The sequence below is a fragment of the Triplophysa rosa genome, linkage group LG13 (assembly GCF_024868665.1).
Source record: "Triplophysa rosa linkage group LG13, Trosa_1v2, whole genome shotgun sequence".
NCBI lineage: Eukaryota > Metazoa > Chordata > Actinopteri > Cypriniformes > Nemacheilidae > Triplophysa > Triplophysa rosa.
The window spans coordinates 23,784,508-23,798,179 of record NC_079902.1 but is presented as its reverse complement, the minus strand read 5'-3'; the positions used below and the strand labels follow the sequence as shown (position 1 = coordinate 23,798,179).

At 39.3% G+C, this 13,672-nt stretch overlaps 1 protein-coding gene across 3 annotated transcripts in view; it reads left to right on the top strand.

Moving 5' to 3' along the window:
* The window catches only part of irf2b (interferon regulatory factor 2b), a 15,395-nt gene extending 10,568 nt beyond the window's left edge, over positions 1-4,827 (top strand). For all 3 annotated transcript variants that reach the window (XM_057349084.1, XM_057349082.1, XM_057349081.1), the window contains one exon: positions 3,782-4,827. In XM_057349084.1, coding sequence (XP_057205067.1) covers positions 3,782-4,084 — 303 coding nt within the window. In that variant the 3' untranslated portion in view covers positions 4,085-4,827. The remainder of the gene's footprint in view (positions 1-3,781) is intronic.
* The last annotated feature ends 8,845 nt before the right edge of the window (positions 4,828-13,672 follow it).

Here is a 13,672-nt window from a genome sequence, read left to right as displayed (position 1 = left end):
TTTTCCGCGCGCATATTTGTTATTTTAAATGTAGACGTGCGGCAGGCACGCGCAAATAGGGGGCGACGCGGTCGTGACGCTCATGCGGTGCGGCGCGCACATTTTTCTATATGTGTCGGCGAAGCATTGAGATGGAAATAGTTTAACTTTTCGGAGAGCCGCGCGTGCACCGCGGGTCATTTGAGGAGAGAAAGAGGTGCGGCTCTAGACGGTTTTAGACGCAAAATGTGAATCGGGCCTTAACCCCTTCAGACTTGTGTTTTTCTTCGTGTCAGTCAGTGTTTAAAGTCCCTGTGAACCGGAAGTTGCGATTGTTTTTACTTCCGTATTTTGACGCATTTCCGAGTGAGATGGATTTTCTAATAAGAAAAAAAGTGGGCGTGGCTATAGTCTTTCTCTGCGAATTGAATGGATGTGTTAAATCAGCTGTTGCATTTAGAAATGGAACTGGCAGCAGACTGACAGTTGAAGGGGAGGAGTTAACTGATGCTCCGCCCAAGCCATCTAACATACGTCATTTAAAATGGATGGTCACTACAGGACGGAAGTGCATTTTCAGATTTTAACTAAAGATTATGAGGGCACACGAACTTGAATAAGAGAATGACCCACATTGATCAACTATTTACAATAAATGCTGCGATATTTCATGAACAAATCGGCATTGCCATTTGTTATTTCACTGGGACTTTAAAGTTTATCACAGCTGTCAGTGTTTGTTCAGAGTTTGTGCACATGCATTTGAAGAAAATTAAGATAAAATGTTCAACACTCCGTCATTTGTAGCTCACTTCAGACGAAAGCTTGTGTTGAATGAATGTGATGTAGGTGCTAATTGATTGGTTTTGAGAGTCAGGGCTTTGACCTGAAGAGGTTCAGATATTCAGGTGTGTGTACATCTTCATTTCCTGACCAAAACTATTGAAATGCTTGTATTAAAGCCGGATTCATGTCAATATTTCTATATCTGCATGTAACTATTTAAAAACGATATCATTTTAGCAGCTCAGTGAAATAACTGTCGAGTTTCTATTCCCGCCTTCATGTATTTCCTGTTGAAACAGGAAGTTGGGGTCAGATGTATCTGTAGGGTTTGTCCTTTTTTAAAGAAGCAATACGTGATTTGCTGCTCGCACTCGGAGCGTTCGGACACACATTTTGATGTCTTGAAAATTGGTGAATCGACGTTTCAGGTTGGTAAGAGTGTGTCGGAGCGTGCAGTGTCCGTTCACACACGCGTGTTCAAGTGTGTTTCTAGGGAAATCTTACAGCACAAACGTTCTTAACCCACTCGCTTTCAGTTCCTGTAGCTGGAGACTCTGATGCAAAACATGACGGGGAAGAAAGAGAAAGAGCGTGCGATGATGTCTCCGTCATTCCGCAAACACGCTGCAGCGTCTTCAATACTCTGATTGACCTGATGAATTTCTGAAGCTCGGAGTAAATTCTCTTGAACGTGACGGGGAATTTACGCTGCACAAGATCAGCAATAGAGGAGATTAACTCAAAACCCAAGAGCTCGAACAGCTTTGGTCCTGAAAGTGTTAAATTAAAGAGATTGTTTATTTACCCTCGTGTGTCTGTAAACCTGCATGTGAGTCTTTCTTCAGTGAAACACAACAGAAGATATTTTGAGAAATGTCTCGGTGTTCATACAATGGAAGTCAATGGGTTGTTTGATTATCAGCATTCTTCAAAATATCTTCTTTTGTGTTCTGAAGAAGAAAGGAACTCACACAGGTTTGACATGACCCCTGAAAGCACACTTCATCTGGCAGACGTTTATTTGACATCTGCAACACATAGTTTGCTCATGTGCAATACGTCTCGGACACGTCTGCTGTCAGATGTCATATAGACATCTAGGAGACGTCTGTAGGGCGTTTATGATTTAGAATGGATGTACAACTGCTCTTTCTAAGATGTTACGCAGATGGTTTTACACAGCAGATGTTTTCCAGATCTTTAGCAGACGTATGTGTGCTATCTGGAACTTGAGCAGGAATAATGGATGACAGACGTTTCATAAAGTATTTTTTCTCAACGTTTTTAGTTTTAAATCAGTTGAGATGTTTAAGAGATGTATTTGGTTCTTTTCTTTGTACTGAGACAGAAGTAGCTGTGAAATCCACATTTCTGTTTATTTTGTACTTTTAAGCTGAGAGCTAAACATCAGACTAGACGCTCTCTTGAAGATCTGGAGCTTGTGTTTGAGATAAACGTCTTGTGTCATGGGGTCAGGAAGTCGCTGCAGTTTGATGATAGTCTGACCGCTGCTATAATTCTGTCAGGAAAAACAAAAGAAGCTGTAAATGTTCATGGGTTTGAAATGTGTGTGTTATCGGTGTAAAGGCTGCAGTGAGATGACAAGAGAGTGTTTAGAGTCAGAGAGGAAATACAACCGTGTGTGCGCGTGCGTGTGCGTGTGCGTGTGCGTGTGCGTGTGCGTGTGTGTGTGTGTGTGTTTCAGACCTCAGATTGTAATTCAATTCAGTGACGGTTTGTTCAGTATATAGACGGTTTCAAAGCAACAACATAAACAAACATTACGGCGCATGTGAACTTCCGGTACACATTCACAAACATTAGAGCGCCTGTAGATGATTTCTGATAACAATCGAAAGAAACTGAGAAGAACTGTTAATTGATTAAACGTCTCTCCAATAATCGACTGCGATACCAAGCTCAACCGCTAGATGTCAGTGTACCACACGGTTTCTTTAAATGCGATCAAACTAAGGACTCATTCAACAAATTGCAACAAAATTCAACAAATCGTTTATCTAATACAATATATACAATAATACAAATTACTATTAACGCAAATTAAATACAATATAAATAGTTATATTATTAGACACTAGCCAAACACAAACTGGGGGTCAGGTGCGCCCAAAACATCTAGAACGTATCTGGATATATACAGTATAAGAACTAGAATATAACTTTCTTTAACACTTGGTTTCATTTAACTTGGTCTGAGATGTTTCTTCTAAAATAGCTCAAGAGAAATAAAAAGAAAATGAAATGAGAGCGTAATCGTTGAAACACATGAAGAGTCTGGAGGTGTAAATGAATGTGGATTGTAGATGTCAAATAATGTGGATTCAAGTAAATGTGATGAGAAATGTTCGAGGTCATATTGAGATCTTCAGTAAAATTGACTTGTGATGTGATTGCAGACGACACAAATCTGAGATCAGTTTGACACACTGTTGACATTCTCTGACTCAGGAGAAATATCTGAGACGCAAATGAGACATCAAGGGCTAGTTCACCCAACAATGACAATTCTGTCATCATCTACTCACCCTCGGGTTGTTCCAAACCTGTATAATGTCTTCGTTGTGATGAACACAAAGGAAGATATTTGTAAGAATGTCAGTGACCAAACAGATCTCATCCTGCATTTACTGCCATAGTAGGGAAAATAAATACTATGGAGTCAATGAGGTATGAGATCTCTTTGGTTACTGACATTCTTACAAATATCTTCCTGTGTGTTTATCAGAACAAAGACATTTTTACAAGTTTGGAACACGGTGAGTTCATGATGACAGAATTTTCATTTTTTGGTGAACTGTCCCTTCAAGCAAAAGTTTCCGTTTGCCCTCCATTTATTCTCACTGACATCTTGGAGAAATAACAGGGATATTAAAGAGATCTCATGTGTGATCGTTCTTTCTTATGGTCGTCGTCACATTTCTTCCGGGTGAACTGTATGTTGCGTAATGTGTTATGCGTGTGATGGTCACCAGTGTGCTTCTGTTCTGTCCTGCAGCATGTTCACGCGTTCCTGTTCGGCCAGGAAGACGAGAAACCTCTGTTGCCTCTGCCCGGCATGTCCTCCTTCATCTCCTCTGACAAACCCAACTTCAAGATCACCACTGTCCGAGAGCCGGCACCTTCCTCCGCACACGCCCCCTTCACCAGCGCATCTCGCTGGGCCCTCTTAAACTCCCCCTTCTCCTCCGTCCACACGCCCGACCCCGAACCCTCCGGCCAACCGCCCGTCCACGAGAATCGTGCCAGCGTGATCATGAAAACCCCAGACGTCTCCAAATCCTCGGTCAAGAGCTGCTGATGTCTGCGTGGTCACGCGGTGTCCGGCCGCAGATATAGGACCTAAAAGAGCTCAGGAGACGTTCTCTGGATGAGCGGAGCCAAAAGTGATGCGTGAGCTTGAATTCGGGGAGCGCAGGAAGTTGCTGTAGTGGTGGATGTTTAGATGTCAAGCCATTGTGAAGGTGTGTGTGTGTATATAGAGGGCTCAGTAGCCGCCCGAGCACCTTATGAATGTGATCATCGCTGACTTGTTTAGTTTGTGATCGAGGGGAAATAGTTTTAGGAGCTTTTACCAGCTCCGGCAAATCCGTAATGCACATAAATGGCACTTAATGGCATACTTAGCCTCAAGCCTTCATCACGAGCCAATATATATATATATATATATATTTTTTATACTTTAGGGATCTTTATACGATGGATAATATATGATATAACTGGCACTGTACATGCTTGGCCTTATGATGCAAGACATCCTGTGTGGAATTGTGTTCGTGTGTGGTTTTTATGACAAAAAGCACTTCTTTTTATGGTTTTTAAAAAAAGGAAAAGAAAAGTAGGTTAGATGATGGAGCGTGATGTATGTATATATATGTGTCGAGGCTGATGTGTGTTTGTAGATCTGTATAGACATCATACAAGGGCTTCTTTTAATTCACAGAAGAATCTCATGAGAGGTTTCCTCGAGATTGTGGTGTATGAAAATCATGATATCATAAGAATAAATGAGAAACTGCTGACGATACTGTGTTGACACCTGAAGATTCATGTGTGTGCGCGTGTTTGTATATGTTTACATAACCATGTAAATGTTGTTTACATTGGACATTTCCTGTGTCCTCATAAAGTAAATCGTTTAAAAATCATACTAAATTGTGATTTTTGTTCATGTGAAAAAGCAGAAAGTATGTTGCAAATAACATAACAATTCTATTCATATGGATATAAAATTGTAGTTCTATTGAAAGCTTCACTGTGTCTTACAACATTTTGAAATGCAAGTATAATATGTGTTGATTCACGAAGCACAAATAATGACAAATATTTTGACAATGTTTCAAATATATTGCACACAGAAAACCTTCACAGAATTAAAGGACTGTGATTTTCTGATACCTATTAATAAACTTCTTTAACGGATTATTTATTCTATATATGAAAAAAAAATATATATATATATATATTTGTTTTGGATGATTTTAAATGATTTAATTAAATGTTCGACTTCACATAGGAATTCTATAAAAGTATTTATTATTTTAGGAATCTTTGTGCAAATAAAACTTAACCACGGATCCAATGACTTCAAAATGACATATAACATCTTTAATGCCTGGATTACATTAGAAGAACAGTAGAAACTCAGATCATTCCAGCCAGTTGAAGAAACATTACACACAAAAATAAGTGACATATTCTTTCATTCTCATTACTGTGTTCGTTCACAAGATCATCAGATTGTGTGTGTCTACTGCAAAACGCACTGACGTCATCGGCACAAATGGAATACATTCAAACCCACTGGGGTCCGATTGAGTTAACTTCGTCTCTGGGCTTCGTTGTGATATTTTCTCTGAGTAAATTGTTGTAGAGTGATTGGATTAGAGTTGTTGGATTATTCTAGTATGTTGTTTTTCTATCGACTGAGCTGAGGGTCTCATGAGGGGAATGAAAAGTGAGGTTACAGCACAACCTAGTGGAGGACTAAAGACACTTCTGTTTTGAAACCCTTTCGGACGCAAGAGGTCATGCTTTCATGAACTCAATCCAGTAGTTGTTGGACATGAACCTTTGATTATGATGTTCTGCTCAACAGGGGCGGACTGGGACAAAAATTCAGTCCTGGCACTGTAGCCACACCAGCCCACATTACCACACCCCTACAGCCCAGCCCAGCCCACCGACACGTGGTGAAATAATGTAGGCAGTCGCATGTAACAGATATTTAAACATTTATTGTATGTGACTGGCAAACAATGCTTAGTACTTTTCTAAGGGCATACGTTTAAGCTCTGCACCTCTTGTGTACTCTGCTTCATTTGCTTGATGATGGCCTGAGTGTCATCGTTATCTGGATCGCTGCTTGTACTAGGCTTTGCCTCATTCTGATTCTGAATAAATATATGCACTTATGAAACAATTATAGGGGACCTAATTAATAATTATGAATAATTATGACCTAATGTACAGTTAAGTTCAAATGTCTGTACATGTAGACATCATTAGGATTGTTGTCAAATGTGTTCCCCTCTACTCTTATATTATAAACCCAAAGTACATTTGTGGGTCACAGTTTTTTCCTCTCCTAGGCCCACCACAGCATCCTTCCTCACAGCACTGGTACTGGAAGACCAGGGGTCTCTGGCTGTACTGATCCAGCAGTTAATAAACATTACAGCAAAATGTTTTCTCACTGACTGCTCTCAGAATTGGAACACACGTGAATTAAAACAAGTACTAACAATAGCACAAACGGGAATAGAATATATAGTAAAAACTATCAATAGTAGCAGCAGTAATAGGTGTGTTTGTGCATGTGTTTGTTTGTGTGTGTACCAACAGGTTTTTATTAAAGTACTTTATTATATACATTTGTGAATTAAAGTATGCTGACGTGTTGCTAGTGTGTGCATTTGTGTGTGTCGTGTAAAGGTATGTGTCAGGGTGTGTCTCTTGATAGAGAATATAAGTTAACCAGCGGCTTATAATACCTCATCTAACTATTGCATTTAAGTGTAAAAAAAGCCTATGTTCCACACTAGGATTAATTCCATACTGTAACCTGTGTATATGCATGTGTTCAATGTTTTATTTGAATATTATGACATACTTATTCAAAGTAAAGTTCATTACAAATGTCCACAGTACTATGGCTTTTATTCTAGGTTTTTGACGTGTACAGAGCTACTATATGGCAAGTAGCCTACAGCAGTCTCGGTCTGTTGAGGAAACAGCCTTTACCCTAAATTCCACCTTATCTACTGATATTTCAGCCACGCAGTTCAAGTTTAACCAGTCTAACCAACTGTGTTTTCTGTTTTCTTCCCTCTACGGCAGTCCTCCGGTGCAGCAGCCGAATTTAAACCTTTTGAAAAGAGTTCGCTTCATTTTACGCATTTGGCCGTCGGATTTACAAGCCCTTCTTTGCTTTCTCAAAGGCTGCGTTCAAATACCCTCACTTGCGCTCTTTGCACTTGACCACTTGACTCCTTTCATGACGTATTTCCTGTTTTTGGCCCAAGTGTTCTAGTGGCCGTGAAGATCCCAAGCAAGTGCAAACATGTAACGTTAATTAATGTGGTGTTTCTTATTATGCGATAAAAACTGTTTTACAAAATACATAACTCTGAAGTTTTCACCAATAAAATGTGCAACACTACGTTTTACTACAAAATTATATGTGATATCTAATTATATAGTCAAGTCAGATTTATTTTTATAGCGCTTTATTTGTATTGTATCAAAGCAGCAGTTCCCAAAAAACAAAAGAAAAACACATGTTAGCCAAACATAGAATAAATAAAGATATAGCTTATAACTTAAAAAGTAGTAGTATAACTTACACTGGAAAACTTTCCGCAACATCTCGCGAGATCCCGCATTGACGCAGACTCCACTGAAGTCCCCTACCCAGAAATCCTTGCGAACGCCCAATCACAGAACGGATGGGAGGGGTGTCTTGCATGTCAGACATATACGTAAACATGACGGGTACATTTTTAAATGTATGTTTTGATAAAATTCAAAATTAATGTATTAATTAGTTACTTATTCATATTATTGCTTATTTATGTTCTATTAAGCCAGCTATTCACGAATATAAACTTTGAATGCAGTGCATGCTCTTAAGGTAATAAGCCATGTTTTGTTGTAGATTTATATCTAGTTGTCTCTGGGCTCTGTTAAGCTGAACAACACAGATTCTGTATTATAGAGAATATTAAGCAGTGTATGCAGAAGAATAGTGTATACAAATAAATACATATACATAAGCAGTTGCATTTACGTCATGACAAATGAATGCATTACAAACATAAGTATCTATTGTATAATGCTCGGGTGGCATATCAACATATGAAATACTGAACAATAAAAACCGGCAGCTCCAGTCCCAAATAACTACAGTGGGACAACAAGTGCTCAACTTCACGCGGCTCTGCGCAGACTGATCAGCGAATGACAACAAAGTACTGCGAGAGAGATTAGAAAGCACCGCTTGCTCTTTCCGGCGTGATGACCTCAAGTCTGTCCCAAAATGCACTCCCATGTACCCTTGTGGACTCGTGTCTAGTGCCCTATAGGTCTGCACTTCCTGACGTCACCATGTGTGGACTCAGAGGAGGTCCTCAAGACCGGAGAGCGCCATTTGGGACAGGGCCTCCCTCTGATGACCTGCATGACTGATGCTGACTGGGCCAAATGCTTAACATTTATTATTATTATTATTATTATTATTGTAACCATGGTGAAATTGTGCAAGCAATAAAAACCACAAGCACTGCTATCAAACCAACAGTAATATGATGATGATTATTATTATGGTTTAAACTATAGCGTCTTTGGTGGAAACACACTGTTGCACTGCAGATTTTATGTCTGAATTGAAGATTGATGACTTGAATTTGGACTAAAATGCACAACACTGAATAAACCTGCAGTCTGTCTTTTGTAAACTTATGAGTTAGAGGAACAGTTCACCAAAACGAAAGAAAATTCTGTCATCATTTATTCATCCTCATGTCATTTTAAACCTGTATGAGTTTCTTCTGCAGAACACTAAAGAAGATATTTTGAGGAATGTTGTTGATAACCAAACAACACTGAACTCCATTGACTTCCATTGAATGAACACAAAACCACTGAGACATTTCTCAAAATAACTTCTTTTGTGTTTCTTTTATTATTTTACCGTGCATTAACTAATGTCAACAGATACACTGTTCGTTCACATATAGTAATCTTACCTTAATGCGTTACCTTAATGTTATTAACTTTTGTAGCTCAGATGAGTTTTTGTTTCAGTGTCTCCTCCTCCTGGACATGATGGCTGTGAGGGAGGGACTGCTGTACGCACACACACACGTACACACTCACACACACACACACACACACACACACAGTTTGTTCATCAGTCCATCAGTCACAGAACATCATGTCTCGATCAGTCCTGAACTTCATCTTCATCCTCCTCCTCCTCTGCAGATCCTGCGACTCCAGCCGCAAACTTCTGCTTCAGTTTGACACACTGTTGACATTCTCTGACTCAGGAGAAATATCTGAGACGCAAATGAGACATCAAGGGCTAGTTCACCCAACAATGACAATTCTGTCATCATCTACTCACCCTCGGGTTGTTCCAAACCTGTATAATGTCTTCGTTGTGATGAACACAAAGGAAGATATTTGTAAGAATGTCAGTGACCAAACAGATCTCATCCTGCATTTACTGCCATAGTAGGGAAAATAAATACTATGGAGTCAATGAGGTATGAGATCTCTTTGGTTACTGACATTCTTACAAATATCTTCCTGTGTGTTTATCAGAACAAAGACATTTTTACAAGTTTGGAACACGGTGAGTTCATGATGACAGAATTTTCATTTTTTGGTGAACTGTCCCTTCAAGCAAAAGTTTCCGTTTGCCCTCCATTTATTCTCACTGACATCTTGGAGAAATAACAGGGATATTAAAGAGATCTCATGTGTGATCGTTCTTTCTTATGGTCGTCGTCACATTTCTTCCGGGTGAACTGTATGTTGCGTAATGTGTTATGCGTGTGATGGTCACCAGTGTGCTTCTGTTCTGTCCTGCAGCATGTTCACGCGTTCCTGTTCGGCCAGGAAGACGAGAAACCTCTGTTGCCTCTGCCCGGCATGTCCTCCTTCATCTCCTCTGACAAACCCAACTTCAAGATCACCACTGTCCGAGAGCCGGCACCTTCCTCCTCACACGCCCCCTTCACCAGCGCATCTCGCTGGGCCATCTTAAACTCCCCCTTCTCCTCCGTCCACACGCCCGACCCCGAACCCTCCGGCCAACCGCCCGTCCACGAGAATCGTGCCAGCGTGATCATGAAAACCCCAGACGTCTCCAAATCCTCGGTCAAGAGCTGCTGATGTCTGCGTGGTCACGCGGTGTCCGGCCGCAGATATAGGACCTAAAAGAGCTCAGGAGACGTTCTCTGGATGAGCGGAGCCAAAAGTGATGCGTGAGCTTGAATTCGGGGAGCGCAGGAAGTTGCTGTAGTGGTGGATGTTTAGATGTCAAGCCATTGTGAAGGTGTGTGTGTGTATATAGAGGGCTCAGTAGCCGCCCGAGCACCTTATGAATGTGATCATCGCTGACTTGTTTAGTTTGTGATCGAGGGGAAATAGTTTTAGGAGCTTTTACCAGCTCCGGCAAATCCGTAATGCACATAAATGGCACTTAATGGCATACTTAGCCTCAAGCCTTCATCACGAGCCAATATATATATATATATATATATTTTTTATACTTTAGGGATCTTTATACGATGGATAATATATGATATAACTGGCACTGTACATGCTTGGCCTTATGATGCAAGACATCCTGTGTGGAATTGTGTTCGTGTGTGGTTTTTATGACAAAAAGCACTTCTTTTTATGGTTTTTAAAAAAAGGAAAAGAAAAGTAGGTTAGATGATGGAGCGTGATGTATGTATATATATGTGTCGAGGCTGATGTGTGTTTGTAGATCTGTATAGACATCATACAAGGGCTTCTTTTAATTCACAGAAGAATCTCATGAGAGGTTTCCTCGAGATTGTGGTGTATGAAAATCATGATATCATAAGAATAAATGAGAAACTGCTGACGATACTGTGTTGACACCTGAAGATTCATGTGTGTGCGCGTGTTTGTATATGTTTACATAACCATGTAAATGTTGTTTACATTGGACATTTCCTGTGTCCTCATAAAGTAAATCGTTTAAAAATCATACTAAATTGTGATTTTTGTTCATGTGAAAAAGCAGAAAGTATGTTGCAAATAACATAACAATTCTATTCATATTGATATAAAATTGTAGTTCTATTGAAAGCTTCACTGTGTCTTACAACATTTTGAAATGCAAGTATAATATGTGTTGATTCACGAAGCACAAATAATGACAAATATTTTGACAATGTTTCAAATATATTGCACACAGAAAACCTTCACAGAATTAAAGGACTGTGATTTTCTGATACCTATTAATAAACTTCTTTAACGGATTATTTATTCTATATATGAAAAAAAAATATATATATATATATATTTGTTTTGGATGATTTTAAATGATTTAATTAAATGTTCGACTTCACATAGGAATTCTATAAAAGTATTTATTATTTTAGGAATCTTTGTTTGTGCAAATAAAACTTAACCACGGATCCAATGACTTCAAAATGACATATAACATCTTTAATGCCTGGATTACATTAGAAGAACAGTAGAAACTCAGATCATTCCAGCCAGTTGAAGAAACATTACACACAAAAATAAGTGACATATTCTTTCATTCTCATTATTGTGTTCGTTCACAAGATCATCAGATTGTGTGTGTCTACTGCAAAACGCACTGACGTCATCGGCACAAATGGAATACATTCAAACCCACTGGGGTCCGATTGAGTTAACTTCGTCTCTGGGCTTCGTTGTGATATTTTCTCTGAGTAAATTGTTGTAGAGTGATTGGATTAGAGTTGTTGGATTATTCTAGTATGTTGTTTTTCTATCGACTGAGCTGAGGGTCTCATGAGGGGAATGAAAAGTGAGGTTACAGCACAACCTAGTGGAGGACTAAAGACACTTCTGTTTTGAAACCCTTTCGGACGCAAGAGGTCATGCTTTCATGAACTCAATCCAGTAGTTGTTGGACATGAACCTTTGATTATGATGTTCTGCTCAACAGGGGCGGACTGGGACAAAAATTCAGTCCTGGCACTGTAGCCACACCAGCCCACATTACCACACCCCTACAGCCCAGCCCAGCCCACCGACACGTGGTGAAATAATGTAGGCAGTCGCATGTAACAGATATTTAAACATTTATTGTATGTGACTGGCAAACAATGCTTAGTACTTTTCTAAGGGCATACGTTTAAGCTCTGCACCTCTTGTGTACTCTGCTTCATTTGCTTGATGATGGCCTGAGTGTCATCGTTATCTGGATCGCTGCTTGTACTAGGCTTTGCCTCATTCTGATTCTGAATAAATATATGCACTTATGAAACAATTATAGGGGACCTAATTAATAATTATGAATAATTATGACCTAATGTACAGTTAAGTTCAAATGTCTGTACATGTAGACATCATTAGGATTGTTGTCAAATGTGTTCCCCTCTACTCTTATATTATAAACCCAAAGTACATTTGTGGGTCACAGTTTTTTCCTCTCCTAGGCCCACCACAGCATCCTTCCTCACAGCACTGGTACTGGAAGACCAGGGGTCTCTGGCTGTACTGATCCAGCAGTTAATAAACATTACAGCAAAATGTTTTCTCACTGACTGCTCTCAGAATTGGAACACACGTGAATTAAAACAAGTATTAACAATAGCACAAACGGGAATAGAATATATAGTAAAAACTATCAATAGTAGCAGCAGTAATAGGTGTGTTTGTGCATGTGTTTGTTTGTGTGTGTACCAACAGGTTTTTATTAAAGTACTTTATTATATACATTTGTGAATTAAAGTATGCTGACGTGTTGCTAGTGTGTGCATTTGTGTGTGTCGTGTAAAGGTATGTGTCAGGGTGTGTCTCTTGATAGAGAATATAAGTTAACCAGCGGCTTATAATACCTCATCTAACTATTGCATTTAAGTGTAAAAAAAGCCTATGTTCCACACTAGGATTAATTCCATACTGTAACCTGTGTATATGCATGTGTTCAATGTTTTATTTGAATATTATGACATACTTATTCAAAGTAAAGTTCATTACAAATGTCCACAGTACTATGGCTTTTATTCTAGGTTTTTGACGTGTACAGAGCTACTATATGGCAAGTAGCCTACAGCAGTCTCGGTCTGTTGAGGAAACAGCCTTTACCCTAAATTCCACCTTATCTACTGATATTTCAGCCACGCAGTTCAAGTTTAACCAGTCTAACCAACTGTGTTTTCTGTTTTCTTCCCTCTACGGCAGTCCTCCGGTGCAGCAGCCGAATTTAAACCTTTTGAAAAGAGTTCGCTTCATTTTACGCATTTGGCCGTCGGATTTACAAGCCCTTCTTTGCTTTCTCAAAGGCTGCGTTCAAATACCCTCACTTGCGCTCTTTGCACTTGACCACTTGACTCCTTTCATGACGTATTTCCTGTTTTTGGCCCAAGTGTTCTAGTGGCCGTGAAGATCCCAAGCAAGTGCAAACATGTAACGTTAATTAATGTGGTGTTTCTTATTATGCGATAAAAACTGTTTTACAAAATACATAACTCTGAAGTTTTCACCAATAAAATGTGCAACACTACGTTTTACTACAAAATTATATGTGATATCTAATTATATAGTCAAGTCAGATTTATTTTTATAGCGCTTTATTTGTATTGTATCAAAGCAGCAGTTCCCAAAAAACAAAAGAAAAACACATGTTAGC